Source organism: Dufourea novaeangliae, unplaced genomic scaffold, assembly GCF_001272555.1.
Source record: "Dufourea novaeangliae isolate 0120121106 unplaced genomic scaffold, ASM127255v1 scaffold335, whole genome shotgun sequence".
NCBI lineage: Eukaryota > Metazoa > Arthropoda > Insecta > Hymenoptera > Halictidae > Dufourea > Dufourea novaeangliae.
Window position 1 is genome coordinate 439,482 of NW_015374211.1, and position 20,428 is coordinate 459,909.

At 45.3% G+C, this 20,428-nt stretch overlaps 1 protein-coding gene across 1 annotated transcript in view; it reads left to right on the forward strand.

Annotated features, from left to right (window-relative positions):
- The window catches only part of LOC107192329 (hepatocyte nuclear factor 6), a 68,243-nt gene extending 48,121 nt beyond the window's left edge, over positions 1-20,122 (forward strand). Inside the window, exons 4-6 of the mRNA XM_015581547.1 lie at positions 14,237-14,260; positions 15,241-15,356; positions 19,653-20,122. Coding sequence (XP_015437033.1) covers positions 14,237-14,260; positions 15,241-15,356; positions 19,653-19,862 — 350 coding nt within the window. The 3' untranslated portion in view covers positions 19,863-20,122. The remainder of the gene's footprint in view (positions 1-14,236; positions 14,261-15,240; positions 15,357-19,652) is intronic.
- Positions 20,123-20,428: the final 306 nt, after the last annotated feature.

Below are 20,428 nucleotides of genomic sequence, written 5' to 3' on the forward strand. Positions count from 1 at the left end.
TACTCAACTGCAGAATGGTGTCAAACTACCTGGGGGACACAGTAAACACAAGTAGAAATAGCCACAAATGGTCAGACATATGTCGTTCAAAAAAATCCGGTGTCTCGACAATTCTTCCGAGTCCGATCTCGTTCTCGGAACGAAAAGTATTTCGTCACGAAAAAAGAAAGAATCGTCTTCCGTCCTTTTCCCAATCGATTTCACACGCGCGAATATTCTCTGCTTGGGCATTTTTATTTCTTAATCACGAGACCACCACCCCGTATGCGTATCTCGAACGCACGGGCACAGAGAGACACACACGTCCAGCCAATGGAGAACACGTGAAAGAGAAAGAATAAAGAAAACCGCATATACACACACACACACACACACACACACACGACCCATTCTCTCATGTATGTGTATGTTTCACGAAAACGGAACAAGAGAAAACAAGAAGGCACAAAGCCTGACAAGTGACACGTACGGAGGCATTTTATTGAGAAGCCGCTCGCGGTGCCGCGGTTTTTGTCGAGCCAATTGAACAGAGAAGAGAGATCGAACGCCGTTAGAGAAAGAGAGGGAGAGAAAGAGAGAGAGGGCGAGATTGAGAGAGAGCGAGAGCGAGTCATGCGTGTGTGTATATATGTATACACACACGTACGGAAAGAGAGGAAGAGACGACACGAGAGGGGGAGAGAAAATACGAACGAAGGGTGGTGGTGGGGGGTCGAAGGAAACACGACACGACGGTTCTTCTGCGGTTCTTCCAGGGGGGCACTCTATTGTGGCCTGTGAAACGCGCGTGAAAGACGGTGCTGCTCGAGGCACATGGCTGGAGAGATTCGGGGGATGCGGGGGTTGATTTCTTGATTCGAGACCCCGAACTTCCCTGATAATTGGCTCAGAATGTCCGAAACGAACGTATTCCAATATTCAAATTATTCTCAAGCTGTAGGACAGAATTTGTCATCGGTTGAAAATCTTTGTGACAAGTTTCTCGTGGTTTCGGTCAGTTTTACGGAGGAGAGCTGTATCGTGAACGGTAGAGGAAATTTTGGTCTGCGCGCATATGGTAAACCGAGTAATGGGACGAGGCGGTTTACAGGCGCGATCGATTGATCACGCGGCGATTAAAATGTCCCCCGACCTTGACCTCGTTGCGACCAAAACGGAGGACACACACCACCGAGTCGTCCCTCCGATTCTCTCCTCGAGCAGTTTCCTGTGTTTCACGCCATTCTCTTGTTGCCACAATACGCTTGAACGTGAAGCCTCTCCCTTCCCCGAAAATATATTCCTTGTGTGCTGTATCGATCGGAGATTCATCGAAATCATGGACGGTTGGCAGACCTACGACGAGACGACCCGTAATATTAATTATCGGTGAAAATAAAATTCTCCAACTTCTCAGAGTGGACACGATTAAAGAAAATTTTTTTACCGAGCAAAATGTCCAAACTTCCACGCAAGGGGTAGTTTTTTGTCCATGTAAATACTGGAGGACGATCGAATGTTTAATAAGAATCGTTGAAAAACAATAAATTTGTTGATTCTCCGGAAGATTTTCGAGGACACACGGGGAGGATAACTTTTATCGTGGTAGAATCCCGATCGATGCGCGGTAACGTCGAGGTAACACGCGTGAGTCGTCAATGGAGTTCCGGGAAGGATGCTCGAACGGTGGATGCAAACGGTTGAATCGCAGAAGCGGCCGCCGGCGGATCGACAAGGCCTCGTCTATTCTAATTGGCTTCGAATATTACCTCGCGAGTCGAGGGACGAACACGATCGACGACCAACCCCCACTCCCACCGACGAACAGCTAACGCGACTCTCACACGCGAAAAAGTACATGCCACGCCAATGACCCAGAAACCGACGACAACACGTATGTATGCGTGTCGCTGGTACTTGACGTGAGCCCATACTAGGTGTTTCAATAAAGTCCATTTCGAAAAATGAATCGGACGTTAAACACGCATACAAATCTGTCCTGGGTTTAATTTTGACGTATGAAAATATGTTTTACGCGGGGGATGAAGTGTTAAGTAGTGTTGGAAGGATAAACAGTACCAAGGGAACAATGTAAGTGGCAGAGTATCATACTTTCACTTTTATCCCACAAGGAAATGTTTTTCTTTATTTGGAAAAACAGATGGAAGACTTTAGGAGATTCTGAACATGTCTGACCAGATACGGGTATCTACCACTTGCATCCCTTGTCCTGTTCATGATTCGAGGACCTTCTCAGAGCTGTTCGTAACCACAAAGAACAGTCGTTGAACGTACTTTAGATCAATTTTGCTTCTATTTTCTTTAAATTATTTGTATCGATGTAACGCTTCTTTCGTTCTGTTTCGTATACTTCCAAAAGAATTTCCACGAAGAAGAACGTGTTCGTTCGTTCTGTTCGACGTAACATATCGGTCTGTTGAATTTTCTACTACAATTCGATATTTCGTTTTTATAAGTGGTACGTCGACGCAACGTTTTCTCGTGTGTGAGAGTCAAGGCGAGATATGAAATAGCAAAAAAAGGGAGGAAGATACGTCGACCGAGTTCTCTCGCGTTCCGGAGAATCACGTCCGCTCGGCTTGCTCCGGGGGTACCGAAAATCACTACCAAGTAGCCACACTCTAAATTCGAAACCGGCTGCCAATCGGCTAATAAAATTATACTCGACAAATTGGACAGGCGGATTAACCGGATTTAGGCGCGAGAACGGTGTTGGGGGCCGGGATAGAGTTGCTCGATCGTCGGTGTGTCGGGACGCTCCCCTCTGTTTTCCTCGAAACGCACGATTCGCGAAAGACCCGGGCAAAATTGCTTTCGATAAATCAAACACACAAATATGTCGTTGGAAAATGTATGATTTCTAAGCCGGGGGAAGAAATTGAAAATTTTATCGTGACGGAGCAATTGAAGAAGCCGTCGGAAAACAGGGATAATTATAAAAGAAATTCTATTCCAGGAATATTAGAAGACTTCAATTTTACGAAATTTTTAAAGTATAAATATCTTTCGATTGAATAGAGACGGGGAGAGAGAGATGGTTTTATTCGGAAAATTCAGGATGGAAAGCCCCGAGCCAAGTTGAAATTCCGACGGGAGTGGTATTACGAAATTATTTTTTCGGAATTCCCCTGTGTCACCAGGCGAGGGGGTGGTTTTTTTAAACAAGGGAAACTGTCCCTTTCACGATTCTCCGTCACCCCTCGGCGTACACGGTTTCGGTGAGAATTCAAGCCGACGTATTGTGCGTCGGTCTCGCTGATGACACACGAGTCACCCTCTCGACCGGTGGCACTCGAGCACACCACGAGCCACCCTTTTGGAAGCCACGTAGGCACGGGGGTGTGGTTTTTTTGTCTTTAACGCTGCTATCTTCCAGTCTGCGAAAGAGCCTTGTGGCTTCGTCTTCTTCGTCTTCCGAACAGCTTTACTTTTTCATTTAAGCTACTCAAGTTAAAAAATAATTCGGAAAACGAAAAACCTTGGCGAAATATCCTGTTCGTGGATCAAATATAAAACGGAAATTCTATTTCTAGAACCGAAAGGGTTTTGGATCATCTACCAGAGTCTATTTCACTTTAGTTTCAATCGCTTTTTTTTCCCTCGAGATCGTTTTAAAGCTAACGAAGGAAGCTGGCAGATGGTCGAACGTCACTACTGGGTTCACCCTGACGCAGAGTGGAAGACACGAGTGTACCTATTCGAATTGCCGATATGCATGTACCTATCTCGAGAAACTCGGTACTAAATCCGGGGATCGTTACATTGGCGTACAGACGAGGGCCTCGTCGAAATATTCGCGGGAAACAAACCCACCCCCCTACCCTCCGGCCGACGACGTCTCGAGTGCGAAACACGTAAATAAGGGAAAATTCGAAATTCGTACGTAACACAAACACGATCGAGAGGTCACCTGGTAACGAACTGGAAATAAAAGGAAGAAACTTCTCCCGTAAAAGATGAGAGAATTTTCTTTAAATACATAGAATTCAAGAGCAGGGAACAATGTGTGTGTGTAGGTGTGTGTGAGAAAGAGAGTCAGAGATGAAAGCAAAAAGAGGGGGGATGATATACGGTGTGTCGGTAAAAATCGTTTGAGAAAGAGACAAATTTCTCAATAAAACGCCGCCGGGCTATCTCAAGTCTCTAATTATATGTACAGTAGCGTATTGCATGGCCAACACACACATATATATATATATTTTTTATATATATGTATATTATTATTATTATTGTTATGTAATACGAGTGAATTTAACGAAGAATTTCCCCTCCGTTCTGCGTCTTCGAGTCTGTTCTCCGGTACGGTCGAGGAACGTGGTTGACGTTCCGATCGAACGGCGCCGTTTTCGGGGCGCGAAACTTCGAGGATAAGGGTTGTTGCAGCCCGAGAATGTTGCGAGATTATTTGGGAACGGTGCTGGGTGGAAACGAGAAACCAAGCTCTGAGCCTTTCCATTCGAAATTTTCATTCGTTTAATAGAATATAGCTTCTGTTTTGTGTTTGGTCACGATCATAAAAGATGTCTCGAGGACACTAGAATTAGCCGCATATAATATCTATATATAATCTGTCTCTCTGATTTAAATGACTAATTTCGATCGTATATCGCGTTCAGATGTGATTCTCTTTCAGTCGGGTAATTTAGAGAAACATGTTGTTTGTAGCTTCGTTGCCTTCAAAATCTGAACACCGTCGAATTCAACGAAACACGCATTCCTCTCTAATTTTCGACCGTTTATCGTTTTGGATACGCTTGTGTGTTCAATGAATTATTAACAGAAACATGTATATATATATAGAATTACGTGTCTCAGTCGCCGAGATTCGAACCACAGTCAACCGATCCCCAGCATCGTTTGCACAAGAACAACGAAAGAACAATCTCGCCACGCGGGTGCACGCATATAGGGTGTCCCCGAATTTTTTCGTGTTTCTCCCCTCAAAGCAACCACCGTCACTCGGGTGAACAAAAAAAAAATACAAACCAAACAAGCAAAAGCATAAAAGAGAATAACGAACGGTCGAGCGACGAAAAAGAAAAAAAAATAAACAGTAACCAGAAAATTCGATCCCGTGATACGCAAAATTTTGTGTCGTCGAGAGACACAGGCACATTCACCCGGTGAAAAGAGAAAGGATCCACGAGAAGCGGAAAAAAAGAACGTTTGTATATACACACGGCGAAAGTAAAAAAAAAAGCTTAAACGATAAAATTCGCACGAGAGAGAGAGTGAAGGGGGGAGAAAAAACGAGAACCGAGAATGAGCGAACCAGGCAAAAGAAAATGTACAGGACACCCTAGTCACACGGGCAGATGATCTCGGTTTCGTGCACGCAAATTCGACGACGACAGACGAAAGTTTGCCGCTTGCCTTGCTTGTGCTTGCTGAATTCCTCGGCGTGGAAACGGGGACGGGGAGCCACGTCGCGAGAGCACGCCCTCGTTTCCGTTGCCCCTCTCTGTCTCTCGCGTCTTTGTCCCTTAGAATACGACACGAAGACGACGTACACGGGGAAAGAAACCAAAAAAAAAATAATCAGTTATGTTTTAGACGATTGACTCCAATCCCAGAGGCGCCGGCGAAACATCCACCACCCGCGACCGGCCATCGATCGATTCAGGCAAAAACTTAATTAACTCCTACGGCAATCAAAACTTTGCTCCAGAATACACTCGTCCATTTATTTATTCAGAATCGAAATCTCGGAAGTCACCGATGTCGTCTTTATTTTAAACCGCGTCTAAACGAATCGTTTCCCGACGTCTTATTTAGGTGAATTTAATTCTCTCAGTGATCGGGATTTCGGAGCTGCTTTCCCTGTTTAAGATAAAATTGACAGAGACCGATCCAGACGATGATCGATCGATAGAGAGATTAGGGTGGTGGTGGTGGTGGTGGTTTCGCCGACGTCCGGGGGCCTGGAATGCTGTCTTATTGACCGTGAGCATTTTGCTGCGAGCCGAATATCCCCTGCCAGATAAATCCCAGTTTTTAGAATCCATTGTAATACAGAGAGTGCCCGTTTTACATAGATGTTAATTTTGAGGTCCTTCCGCAGGTAGTTATTTGCCCCCCCCCCTACCCATACTCAACCAGATACCAGTATTGTTTTAGTCGATACACCCTATAAGACAAAGCATGAATATGTCCAAGTCCGTTCGAATAAAAAAAGTCGTCGCATATTGACAGGCGTCGCCCACAATACCTCGCCGATCGCGACGTGTTTCTCGAATTTTGCATTTAATTTCATACGTTTTTTCGAATCTCCGTCTAGCAACTGCCGAGCATCTTTTTAATTATCCACAGCAAGTTGCGTGGGCTTTCTAGTTCTACAGGTTGTTTGTTAAAATACCATTAAAGAGAGAGAGAGAGAGAGAGAGAGAGAGAGAGAGCGAGAGAGAGAGAGAGAGAGTATGGTTGCAAACAATGCGAATTTTGTATCATATATATGTTTGGTCTTGTCCGACGAGAAACACGTCGGGATTCACCAGATCAGAAACATCAAGGGTACACGAAACAACAAAAAGATCGGAACGATCGTCACTCAGGACCACCTCGAGCGTTCTGTTTCCGAAACAACTTGTCTCCCAACATAGTACACACACGGATTCACCGATTCCATAGTTGGAACAACGAACTGATTCGTTACTACTCAAACGAACGTGTTCACGTCGAATCTACACGATCGAACGATTCGACAAGAGGATTTAAACCGACCGCAGACTCGAACTTCGATCCGCAAAGAGCTCGAAAAATCGTTATTACATTTTACGCATTATTAAATTTCTCAGTACTTTTTTTTTCTGCCGTCGATCGCCTGGAGCTCGAATACTCGTCGGAAGTAACCTTACAGTTTCTTCTGGAAACGATGAAATTTCCACGATTCCCTCTTAAAAATCAAACCACCACCTTGGTGAGTTTGAAGTTCAATACGTCTGACACGTTGACTGCCACAGTGAAAACTGCCGTATATAGCTAGACACACGTTATTTCTTCGTTTTCAAAAATCATAAATCGTCAGAAATATATGCACATTCGGTTAATAGAGGTTATTGATCTTGTTTTAAATTATATCATAGTATTAATTTCACGTGAAAAATTTCCAACGATATTTAAATAATCAAGCTTCTTTGCGATGTACGTGTGTCACGCAAGGGTGGCTCTTGTTTATACATGACGAAACATTTTTTTTCGTATTCCTTTGCTCTACACCCATACACATTTGGGTGACGTGGCCAGTCAACATGTTAATAGTAATCGTGGACGAATTTTCGGGGGTAACGGCGCGGGTTAATCGCTCGTTAATAAATTCCCCAATGTCGCGAACAATGTGCTGCGATCAACTTCGTCGAAAATTGAATCGCTTTGCGTTCGACATCCTCCGACAGAAACCGTTCGTCGAAACACGAAGAATTCCGATCTCGATGGAATCGATAATGAGCCCGACCGGGGGCGGCCAGCTCCGTGTTATTGTTGCCCCGTCGACCCCTTGTTTGGTTCTTTTTTTACTGGCCGGCGATAATTAAATTATCGAACTTCACGATCGCTAATTAGAGATGATCCAGGGGTATCGCGTGACAAATACGGTGAACCGTCCGACCTCGACCTGAAAATGAACGAAATTCTAGACGTCCGATTTTAGCCGTAAGTCGGGCAAAAAACTAAAAAGGTTTTCTCTTTTCCGATTTCCGGCTGTGGGTAACACTGTGTCTCGAGTATTTCTGCATGGAACTTTGTCTGCTCTGCGTTAAACGATAATTTCCTCGAGTTACCGTCCTAAATTGCAAAATACGGAAAATACCTTTTTTCGGGGATAACCAATAAAGAGATTTATCGGATTTCTTCTTTGGTCGGCGGACCGGTCCACCGGATGTACTTTATCCGAGGATGTATCGAAAACGGGTCTATATTTGAAGGGAGAAGACACATAGATACATGGAGAAGCGAAAAGGTTCGAGAGGAAGGGTGTCAGAGGATGCAAACAGAGTGTCTGTTTTTTATGTCAGGGGCTGACATAATGTGACATAGGAAAATTATATTCGAGCGGAAAATAAACAGATGTAAACGGAGGAACAACGAGAAATTAAACGTGTATTTACTGTGGAGAGGTGGAAGGAAGTCGAAGAACCCAGCCCAACGTCAGAGGGTGCAAAAGCAAAGGGGTATGTGTGTGTTTTCAGGTAAAATAACTCGAAACCAGGAGCAACGGTATCTATTCCCGATGAAACGAATATACACGTGACCAAAGACGACGAGAAACCGGAGCCGGAAATGTGCATAGAAGTGATAGAAGTGAAAGAAGTGTGTCGAAGGGGGTGTGGAACGGGCCGCGGAGAGTTTCCAGTATGGGCGACCAGAGCACCTCGAATATCGGCGGTGTTCGGTGAATAAGTAATAAAATCGAATCGTTCTCGTAAATCTGCGCGAATCGAGAACACCCAAGAAGAACTAACTGGGCGTCCCGACTCCATCGGAATGCGAGCCTAACGGACATGAAAAAGAAACGAATGGAGGGGAGTCAAGGGGTGGTTAAATCCATTCGGGACGAGGTTTACTCTTGCACGGAACCACTGCACCCACCCTTCGTCTACACGGGTTTACGTTGAATCGTTTTAAAAGTGTTCAATGAAATTTAATTAGCCTTTTTTTTTGTTGTGTTTTAACGAATGAAGTCGTTACCGGAGAAGTTCGTCGTTAAAGTTGTCGTAGATATAACGAGAGAAAGAGGGTGTGCGTTGTTCATCGCGGTTGTTCGTTACTTCGCAAGATATAAGTACATTGCGAGTAGAAGTTTCGCGGAAATGTCAGCGCGCGGCGAATATCAGTAACGGTCGGGTGTACAGACGAGCTGGTTAGTTTAGATTCGAAGCTGTACCGACGGTGTGTGATTCGATTAAAAATAAAGGGCGATGATGTGTCCGGCGTGTTGAGAATCGCGTTGGACAAACTTCGAAATCGCGATAATACGCGGGCAATTGCCGCGGATGGATTAACGGAAATGAAGCGAGATTCAATTTCCTGGCGGCTATCCTCCGGATAGATTCGCCTAAAAATGAGCGAGAATCTAGAGCGAGATCGGTTTAAATATTACACGGACGAGAAGAAAAGGACACAGAGAAGTGGTTTCAGTAACACGAATATATGTATTTCTCGTTACATTTGGGCGGTCTGCAATTATTTCAAAGAAGCCTTCCGAAACGATCGTCCGAGAGAGAGAAAAGAAAGCACCGACGAAACTGGGGAAAAGAATAATTAGATTATCGCTGCAAATTAATTCACTGGAAACGTGGTTAATCCAGCCGTCGTTTCTCCATTTTAACGGAATAGACACTTAACAATTTAACGGACGAAGGTCCCTGACGAAATAACCAAGGGAACTTACTAAAGGCCCATTCGAAACCCCCACTAAACACATCGATGATATATTGTAAATGAAAAGAAACCAAGATTCAACGTGTATCTGGCTATCCAAGCTCTCCACCAAGTTTCCACCGGAAGCAGACGTCATCATCCCTCCCCATCCCTCCACGTCGAGAGATAATTCTGAGCGAATGCCACAGAGAACGACGGATGGGGACCGTTTAAAAATCGAAGTGATCGTTGAAACAGGCTGTCAGCCGATTCCAGAGTCGCGCGAGACCCAGAACAGTTCCGACACACCTAGTGTGTTTGTGTGTGTGTATCGATGATGGAGGTGAGGGAAGGTAGGACGTACCGGGGGTGGAAAAGGCCAGAGAGAATAGAGTATCGGGCTCACGTGGCCCATGTAAATGCACGACAGCAGCGGTGTAGCCGCTGCCTTCTCTGCGTGTATTATTTTATTATATATACGAGAAGCTATTGAGGCCACGTGACGCCGCCGCCGCCTGGGGCCGAAACGCAATCATTTCTGAGTTATTCGAAAAGACTGGGCGGCTGCGACGCAGGGATGAATACCTACGTCCTTGTACGAACACGACACACAATCTACGTGCCCCGGCTGCACTTGCATCCTCTGACAAACTTCCTTTTGATTGGGCCTGGCCATCGGTTATACGGGGGAAGGGACTGGGAGGATCGTACGTGAATCCGATTCCAACGGTTTCATGGAGTTTCCGGTTTTATGGTCTCGTGGCTTCGCTGCTCTCTTCACTTACACGGGCTGGAAAGTCAATAGTGCCCTCCCGATCTGGACCGCAGACACCCTATTACACGAATCTTCTTTCCAGTTCTCAATATATATCGAGCGTTCTGCTGATGCGTGTATTTTGGTGGAAGGTACACGTGCGTACATAGTTCAGATTGGATGTATAACGTAGCTGGAATCGTACAACAGAAAAACTATGCCCGTTATTCTTACGAAGGAGCCGCCGTTCTGAATCTGCCGAAACGATCATCGGATTATTCCCCTCCATCTCGGAACTCCTTATCGATCTTTTCGTTACTGAAAATGGACATTAAAAACTCGGGTGGATGGAAGAGGAAAACACGTTCTCCGCCAGAATCACATTTGACCAGTTCCCTATCACCTTCCTGTTGGCCGTCGTGCGACACACGTTCGCTCGGTGACGGTCGGACCACCTATGGTTCGATTAGACGGAATATGTGTGTGTGTAAATGTGTGTAGTGGCCGATGAAATTTTTCCGGGCGAACAGATCCTCACCGTCCCGTCGTCAAAGTGGCCTTTTCAGGCCGCGGACACAAAGTGTCAGCCGGATTATTTTCCGAAAAGCTCGCGGGCGGACGGCCGACAGCGTCAGAGATTTTCAGCACGTTAGAAGAGAGAAAGAGAGAGAGAGAGAGAGAGAGAGAGAGAGAGGGAGATAGAGACACAGGAGGAGGCTCGTTAATGCTTTATCGCGGCGGTTCGCCCGACTGGATTTGGCCCAGTTCGCCCCCGTTTCTAGGATCCTTCCCGATCGATCCGTAACATCCGGTTCTTGGCTTTGCATCCATTTCGAGTTTCTGCCCGCCCCGTGTTCACGAGGATACACACAACACGGAATCCGGTGGCTGACAACGGCGACCGTGCTCTTCCGGCTTTCAATTTTAACGCGTCCACCTTCCCCCTATCCACCCCCCGTCATCCCACCCTCTTGTCCGGAGACTGTCACCGGTTCTCCGCGTCGTTCGAACCCCCTTTCATATCGCCACTCTCGCTAAGAATAGATTTTTGTTGTGGGCTGAGAGAAAGAGAAAGAGAGAGAGAAAAGAAATTTCGAAGAACCGAGGAGAGAACTATCGCGTATCTGTTACACAAAAAGCTCTTGGTTTCCATTGTGAATATTGTTTCTCTTAATACGTGTATACATACATATACACGATCCGTTTGGAATTCATTCTACTTCGAGAAAGCGACAATTCGATACTCTCTTCTTCTTCTCTTTCAGGGACTACAAAAATTAGAATTCGAAAACATATCCCCCTACTTCCACCCTTTCGGGGACTAAAAAACTAGAATTCGAGAAAAAAATATCCCCTCCTTCCCCAATCGTGATGAAACTGTATGTGGTTCCGATTGCACCGCGGCGATCGTCTATCCAGGGATCCCAGCATCGACCCCTCGTTAAGCCGTTGTCAGAACACGCCATCAGCCCCTGAATGATCTTAAATAACAATTCTCACTGAGAATCCTTGGTGGAGGGGGGGGGGTACGGTGCTTCCGGGTCAAAAAATATTTTCTGCTCGAGGCTTTCGCGATCCACGAAAAAAAAAAGAAAAATGAACACGCCAATGGGCGCACGTTGAAAGGGAGATGGTGCGGCAAAAGGACGAAGACACCTGAAGATTGGTGGAGGTGAGTGGGGGTGGGGGTGAAAAGGCAATCGCGTGCCATTAGCAAGCGGGGCCGATAGCGAATGAAAGGAGGCTCGCGAAAAAAAAATGGCACCGGGAACAGGGACATCGAGAGCCAGCCACGGATAGCATTGCGAGGGGTTGCGGATGGGGAGGGCTCTCTGGGGGTGAAGGGTGGACAGGGGCCGGTAGAGACGGAAAATTGACGCGTTCATTATTACCCCCTCCGGGACTTTCTAGCGGGAAAGGCTCGATCGCCGTGACAATCGACTTACGGACGCGTCTCGTTTCATTTTTTTTTCCTTTACCCCCCTCCAAGCATTCGATCTGACTTCTCGCATTTTATGTGATTCGCGGGTGAGATTGTTCGAGAAGATTTTTTTGGTAGCTAAATAGGTATTGTACGATTGAGAATCGAGAACTTTGGGCTTCGTATCTTTCGTAGGGGAATTGTATCTCCGTCTACGATTATTCGATTCTCTAGATTGATTTTCTCCCCGAAAGAACGTGGCGCGGCGGAGGATTATTTTGCAGATCGAGCGGACACTATTCGATACCTACGCGGCGAGGTGGCTCGAAAGGGCGCGGGAATTTAAACGATTTCCAAGTTTCGAGAGACCCGATCCTGGCCGGACAAAGGAAAAATTGACGAGTTCTTTAATCTAATATCGGATCGTGTTTCCGCAACGGTGTGACGGAAATTTCGGAGGCGAGCCAGAGGGAGGGGAACGCTGGACGGAGAGTGTAAATGTTATTTTTTTTTATGTGTCTGTTTCGCTTTTATTTCTGCTTCTCTTGTCCGCAATTATGCGCCAGTGACGGTTACCATCGACGACACAAAGGGCCGACAGTGATTACGTTCCAATTTCGAGCTAATACCGTCGATCGAGTCGAAAGCGAGCGCTCGCTCGTTCGTTCGTTCTCTCGCGATCGTTATTATTTCCAAAGGGCGGTCAATCGGCGAGCGACATTAAAATCGAATTCCGCGATTCACTTGTTCCCGCGGGAAATGGCCGTTCCCGTGGTGTGACGCTCTTTTTCCCATTAAGTTTCACGAGAAACCATTCTCTCTGTTCCAGGAACTTCGAATCCCCCGTGAAACGGTCAATACCGTGAAATTTGATTTTTTCCCCCATTTTTTTGCATGGCAAAATCGCTCATTCCATTGATTTCTCCGAAGTTTCTTCCGTGTGCTCACTCTCGAAAGAGGGGAACGTAGAAACGGGGCTTGATCGGAAAGGTCCATGTTTGGAGTTTGGTTGGTGGAATCGTCTAATAGAGAGCTTGGGGGGTACTTGGAAATTATTTGCTTAAGAAGCCGAAAGAAGACGAGGACATTCTGTAATTTGAGAATTACAGACTTGAAGGAGATGTCCTTTAAGTGGAAAATTGGAAACTCCAGATGAGTATCTAATTAAGAAAAGATTCGTTCCAATTAGGAAACCACGAAATCTTGGGATCTTTTCGTTAAGGTATTAGATAGTCTGTGAATAATACACAGTTTCCTGGAATAAGAGATGGGTAATCTCGCTCTGCGACAGGATCGTTGAGAAACCGGAGACAGAGTCTCGTATGTTTGTTTCTTTCTTTATCGGAAAAATTAAACACTCCTCTGATGGTGGTGCTGGAGCGTGTAATTCTGTCAAAGTTCGAGTCTTCCGGTGCGGCTCGGTTTAAATCTACTCGGCCGGTTTTCATCCGGACGCACGGAAAATTACTTCTCGCCCGGTCGTTGGAATCGTTCCAATGACAACGAGAAAGAACGTCGGGGAATGGGTTAGAGAACAGACATGATACCACTCAGATTCGAAACAAGGCAATAATATATACATATCACTCACTCGAAAGACACCAAAAACGAAAACACAGCGAAAAACCACTCTCGCTTCTCCAAGGAAATGCATCTCTTGACACTCTTGCATCGTCACACGTCCGCCCCCCTACCCCCCAAACCCCTTGCCCCGCCCGACCAACCCCCACCCCCTTTTTTGGTACCCTTTAGTGACATGTTTATCAGCTGTAGTTATATATATATATATATTTATTGATATCAGTTTGGAAATATTCGTGGTATGCAACCGAACCCCCATTATTTTGAATCCAGTGACTTGTGTACATGTTTGATTATTGCCCTTGAACATTATAAGTATTACTCAGTGTGTATCTGTAATTCGAGATATATTTTTGTTTTTTCTTTTTCCGTTGTTCAGTGTTTTGTTTTGACAAGAGAGAGAGAGAGAGAGAGAGAGAGAGAGAGAGAGAGAGAAAGAGAGAGAGTAAAAGAAAGAATAACGTTACATTTGCAGAATAACGACAAAAAAGAGTTACAAAAAAGCATATGTAAAGTTAAAGAGATTTCTCTTTAGATCCATCCCCCTTCGGCCCCCTGTAGAAAAGGGGGTCGACACGATTTCCGTTCACCATTGATTCACATTCGTCTTTTTTTTCTGCTTTCAGCTGCACAGATTCCACAACGCGGAAGTAAGTACATACGATTGAATTTGCGTTGAAAAAACCGTTTTCCCTTTCGTTTCACCAAGAACGACGTCTTAACTCGGAAACTATCGTCAATTAAAGAAAGAGAGAGGAGCGGGAACATGTCTCTACAGGCGAACTGAAATTCTTTTTCTCGTCTTCTTCCGTCCTGGACTTTTTGCACCTTCTTTCCTCTCTTTTCTTTTACAATTAAGAGAAGAAAAAAACGTGTTCGCGTTTAATGGCTACTTACGAACCAGTCCGAGAAGAACACGGTAGCCATTCGAATTCGAGTTTTTCCCTCCTCTCTTTTAACCGAGAACGCCTTTTCATCGACTAATTACCAATTAGTTCGCGTCTTTTCGCGTCCATGGAATGTCTTTCGAGGCCGGCTCCGGACGTTTTAATCCGTTTGTGCTTGATTCTCTGCAACCCTCTCCCCGTGGAAATTCTTCGAAGTTCCACGGTCTAAAATTCTTCTTCTAGGATTACCTTTAGATGCTTGGGTGTTTATTTTCGAAAATTTTTATCCTTTCACCGTCGACTTTCATCAAAAACGAACTGTGTACATACATACAGCACGTACCGAAGTTTTTTCAAGCACGAACCAATTGAAGGAGGTCGGCGAACATTATTCGTTCAGAATCGAAGAAAATTAGATCCGAAACGACTAAAGATACTTTGAAATTAGATCTAGAGTTTATTTTCGCATCGATTTAGGTCAATATTCTTAGAGATCGCGGAAAAATTGTTGAATTAATTAAAACGGGTTGAGAAATGTAATTTCAAAATAGAAAGGGATTAAACTTTCGAAGTGGCTAAAGTAAAGTCTTCATTTTCTTGTTATTGATTCTTCTAAGTTGTTATTGATTTCTTTTTTAATTTCTTGTTAACCGTTCATTTACCTGTATTTTGTTTCTTGTAAAACGGCAGTTTACATGCCTCTTCACGAGGGTTTGGACTAAAGGGATCGTCTTGAATTTTAGCATGCAAGAGGAAAGACGAGATGGCGAGCCAGGCAGAACACCAACAGCCCGCCCCCAAGAAACCGCGCCTGGTTTTCACAGACCTTCAGCGCCGTACTCTACAGGCTATTTTTAAAGTAAGTCTTGTATAACTTAACCCGCGTTTTGATCGATACCGTCACCCCCCACGTTTCGATCCCGATTATCCTGGGCATAAGGGTGACGAGAAGACGCGACAATTCATCGAATCGAAACTTATTTCCGTTTCCAGGCCACGAAAGAACGCGCAAAAATGTTCGGCCTAATTTAGCCTAAAGCAGAGTTTTTATCCTATTTTCAATCGATCATAAATTATTAATAATCGATAAATTGAACTATTCTCGAGAGTTTAATACATTCGTTTCATAATAATTCGAAGGGTTTCGATTCATCAAGTCCCGTATGTTTATTCCTCCCGTCACAGGATCAATCATGGCGATACCGACTTTTTCGTAATTACAGAACAAAGCTCACCGCGTATTTATTACGAATTTATTACGTCGAGCGAACAGTTTGTTCGTTCCTTTCGGATCTCAGACGTTCATTCGCCTCCGGTATTTCCTTTCACCCCGCGATCGACAAAAAAAAAACATTCAAAGGATCAACCAATAAAACTTCCCCCTCTCCCTCTCGATTCCTGGCGGGCATCGAAGGGAAAATAGGCATCGTTAAGGGCGGAAAAAGGCTGCCACGCGGCGAGATAGCGAGCGGGGGAAGGGGAGGGGGGAGTGAATTTTTGTCCCGTCGTCGACAGGGAGGAAAACGCTAATGAGGAAACGGACAATATCGATGGCCATTCTCGAAAGTGCTCGCGATCGTAGTCGCAATCGAAGCGCGCGCGGGGAGCGCGCGGCGAAGGAATCGGCCGCGAAATTATTCAAGACGGATCGATAGCTGGCGGTGGTGGTGGAGGCGGCGGTTGACGCGCGCGAGTGGGGTGGTTTCATTCCTCTCATCCCCCCCACTCACACACCCCTTTCGTACAACCTCACCGCTCCACGCCATACCCTCGTTTTTCTCCACGTGTGCATGCGAAAAATCAGGGACACGCGACCCTGCCTGATTAGTTTTCGTTAATTTCTCTATGTTCATCCCCCGCCTCCCTTATTAGCATGTGGTTGCAACCCTTTGGTTATATTCAACAATTTTCGCCAAGACAATCTCGGTCAAGGTTCTTCTCTCCCGATAGATTAAGCATTTTTCTCGCGGAGTAGCATTCTATGGAATATCGAATAAAAGCAGTTAAAGAAGAAATATCAAACCTCGGAAATCACTCATCCCCCAGCTCAACATACGGTCGTAAATACACTAGTGCGAAACTGGAAGTTAGCATTTTTGACAATTAAGAACTCGAAGAGAATAAAGAGTAAATGAGACTCGTATATTCCTTCGGGAGTAAAATTTCTTCTGTAGTTCAATGGTAATAGAATTGCAAAAGTGAGAAATCATATTTGTTTAACCGTATTCTCAAAACATTTGTGGACTTACGTCGTTTTACCTAATGCGTATGAATAGCATATTGGACCCTTCGATTAAATTGCGTTATTTCTTTCAAATATATTAATAAATGAATATATAAATACATAAATCCTATATTCTACAGCGCAATTTTTTTAAACTCTTTGACATGTGACGTTTTTCCTTACAGTCACAGATATTATCGACGTAGTATCGAGCGAGCAGTCTCGTGGCCCATGCCCGCGTAAATGTCTACCCCCCCCCCTCGCCGTTATTCCCAGAGTTCTTTTTCGTTGTCTTTTAATGTCTCCTTTAATGACAGGTTCGTCGCAGTTACGGGGCTTCGGTTCTCCAGACTATTTGGCGTGGTTCCCAACGACATTACCAGCGCCGCGTGCTGCCTCCGTTTCCAAACGTTAGCTGCCCGATATTTCGATGTGTGCTCTTCTCCCACATTCCATAAAATTGCCGTTTCGATCGCGCTACCAAAACTGATATTACTCAAATCCTGTATACATCGAGCGACAAGAATAACAGATTGCGAAAACTTGAACGATCAATTTCTAGTGAATTTACTTGATAATTTACATTGGATTTCTTGTGACACCTGAATCTGTAAAATTATTTTTTTTTGTGGAGAAGGTAATTTACGTCGATATAAGATCTCAAGCACGAATCCTTTAGTACTCGAGTTTTTAGTACTCATAAAGTCATTCGATCTTTCGGAAACATAAACGAATCATTCTTATCTGAACACAGTTCGGTGTCCGTTCGGAGTGACAGTAGGATTCGATCTTAAGATAAATATGGAAATAACGTGAACGTGTTCCCCCGTGGGTGAAGGGGGAAAAAGGAAAATCGTGTCGGGAAGCGTATTCCCCCGACTCTTTGGAAGTATGCCAAATAGTTCGCGAATTGACCTTAGCCCAGTTAACACCGCTCGATCTTTCTCGCGTTCCGCTTCTATTTTCCGCTCGATTATATTCAAGCCTGTAAAACTCGTTCAAACTCACCCCCCACCCCCGTGGACCAGCTCCGCGTCGCGCACGCTTCCCTGCGATCCACGAAGAGCTCTGGAGATCATCATCCCATAAACTGTATAGATTCTCGAAAGTTCCACTCGTAGAAACTTTCGTCCATGTGGTGCGAGAAATAATTTTCAATTAAAGTTGTTCCACGAAGAATAATCGAATGTGATCGGGGGGGGGGGGCATGATGATGGTTAGATCAGGATATAAAATGACTGGCGATTTTAAATTAAAATATTACAAATTCCACGTCGATCCAACTTGTCTTGTGTCTTGTTTTTTGATGTGATATTTTTCGCGAGATTTCTTCGAAACGAATAAAAAAACTCGAAGATAGCTCGCGAATGTAGGAACAGCGAGGACCACTCATTACACACGCGGAATCAGTGGCGGGTCTTTCGAAATCGTTTAATTCCACTCGGATGCAATCCCCCTTAGCGGTGGTTGACGTTTAAGGGACCACCAAGGGCTGTGTATTGATATCCTGTCCGGGATGTAATTCACCGCGTGTAACGCAACGAAACGAAGGTTACCGGCACTGTCTACGGGACATACATATATACACACAGAGAGACACACACCAGTTTCTCCTCTACACAGAGAGGCCGTATCAATTGTTGGGAATACAGGACACTATCGGCACGGGGATCGTGATTATTCCTTGACAGCCACTGTGCACCGTGCCTGAAGAGAAAAGGAGAATGGGAGAAGGGAGGACCGCGTACATGTCATTGGGGGGAGGGGATGAAAGGAACAGACAACTTGGAGGACGAAAAAAGTAAAATTCTTCCTCGCGTAAACAGTCAATCGAACATACGCTTGGTATCTGTGGTTCATTAAATCTATCTTCCATCTAATCGCTCTATCGATTACTGTTCTAATTTATTATAATATCCGTTCGAAATCTAATTACCTCGGAAATGCGTTTAATTATATATGGTACCCAACTGCTTCGTGTCGGAAAATCGTACCGAAATTTCAAGAAACTGATCTTTTCAAAATGGTCCCCGGTTTGCGAGAGAACAAGGATTCGGTGTGAACCATAGGGAGACAGAGGGGGCAATCGCCATGGGGGTTGTGCTCGTTCATTCCTAATTTAATCACGTTCACTCGGCTAAACGATAGGCGTTTCGCGTAGGGAACGCGTTAATTATTGCGTTCTGCCACGCACCCCCCCCCCTCCATGGAGCATCGGTTTGTAATAATTGTTGCGTCGACCAATCGATACTCTCTCTCTCTCCCTCACTCACTCACTACGTCGTCTGTTATTGATCGAGCCAGGCCGAGTAAGAAACGTCGCGTGGGAAGAAATCGTGCCGGCCCCCGCGTTTACCCGCGTGCACAGAAATGTTTACTCGTAACAACGATCCTACCGACCACCCTTTTTCTCTGTCACCCTCCTCCCGTCGTCTCTGTGTACATAGTTTCCTTTCGTTTCAATGCCGAACGTTCGATCAGGTTCGTTCCGTTATTTCTCAGCCACGGTTTATGAAGACGAAAAAAGTCGAGAAATTGGCGAATCGTTAAGACGATGAAATATACACGGCCGGCACAAATGATCGACGTTAGATTCTAGATCCCGGACTCTCTAGCTTCTCGGTTGATTCTACGGCCTACAGTCGAAGAGTGGTCTTTTGTAGAGTACACATAGAACTCGGTTTGAGCATCACTGACATCGACGCGCAACATATTCAACCACAAACTATACACTGGCTACGAAACAATTAGAGGATCATGCGCCTTGCAGTTGCTATGTTCGTCGATAATATAAATGTTCTTTTTTTTTGTATATACAAATATAACGTCGTGTGCTATCTGGGGATATATAGTACGTATTTAAATAATTCCTATCCGCGTGAATCAACGTGTGTACACTCGATTGCTTACCGATCGTCGCTCTTCTTGCAGGAGACCAAAAGGCCGTCGAAAGAGATGCAGGTGACAATCGCCAGGCAGCTGGGCCTGGAGCCGACGACGGTCGGCAACTTCTTCATGAACGCTCGACGCCGCTCCATGGACAAGTGGAAGGACGAGGACCCGAAGACTGTGGCGGTCGACGAGGGACAATTATCACCCACAATAGGTATCGGGCAACGGCAGCCAAGCGACGTTTTGTGACACACGTCCGACCACGAGGAGTACCACGACGAGTCGCCCGACGAAGATCTGCCCTTCTCGTAAAATGGGGGCGGAATCGCACACGCGTATAATTCTCGCGACGCCCGACGCTCGCGATGCAACGATATTCACACCGGTCGTGTTAGTTACCGACCACTGACCTGGAACGTCAGTATTCCACACGCGAAACCTATAGACTCACTGCACACAGAACCCCACGTCGTCCCTTTTTGTCCATTAGCCGAACGGTGAATCTTCGACGCGTCAATCGCGAATGATGATAGGTCACCTTCGGTTTACGGCGAAAGGAATTCGGCGACAAGAAAAGAGGGGGGGCTCGCGGTTACAGATAGAGAAGAACGTGTTTGGGACAAAACAGCGGGCCTCTTGGAAATTCTTTGACATTCAGGTCACGTTAGCAACGACCTCTTATGTTTGTAAGATCTACAGGAATTTTCCTAAAAACTGAGGCGAACGCGTTATTTCAGAGACAGTTTTAACGGAGAGTGAAATGAATATCAAGGCGGGCTCGGCCATCGTGTTTAAACTATTCCACGTCATTATCT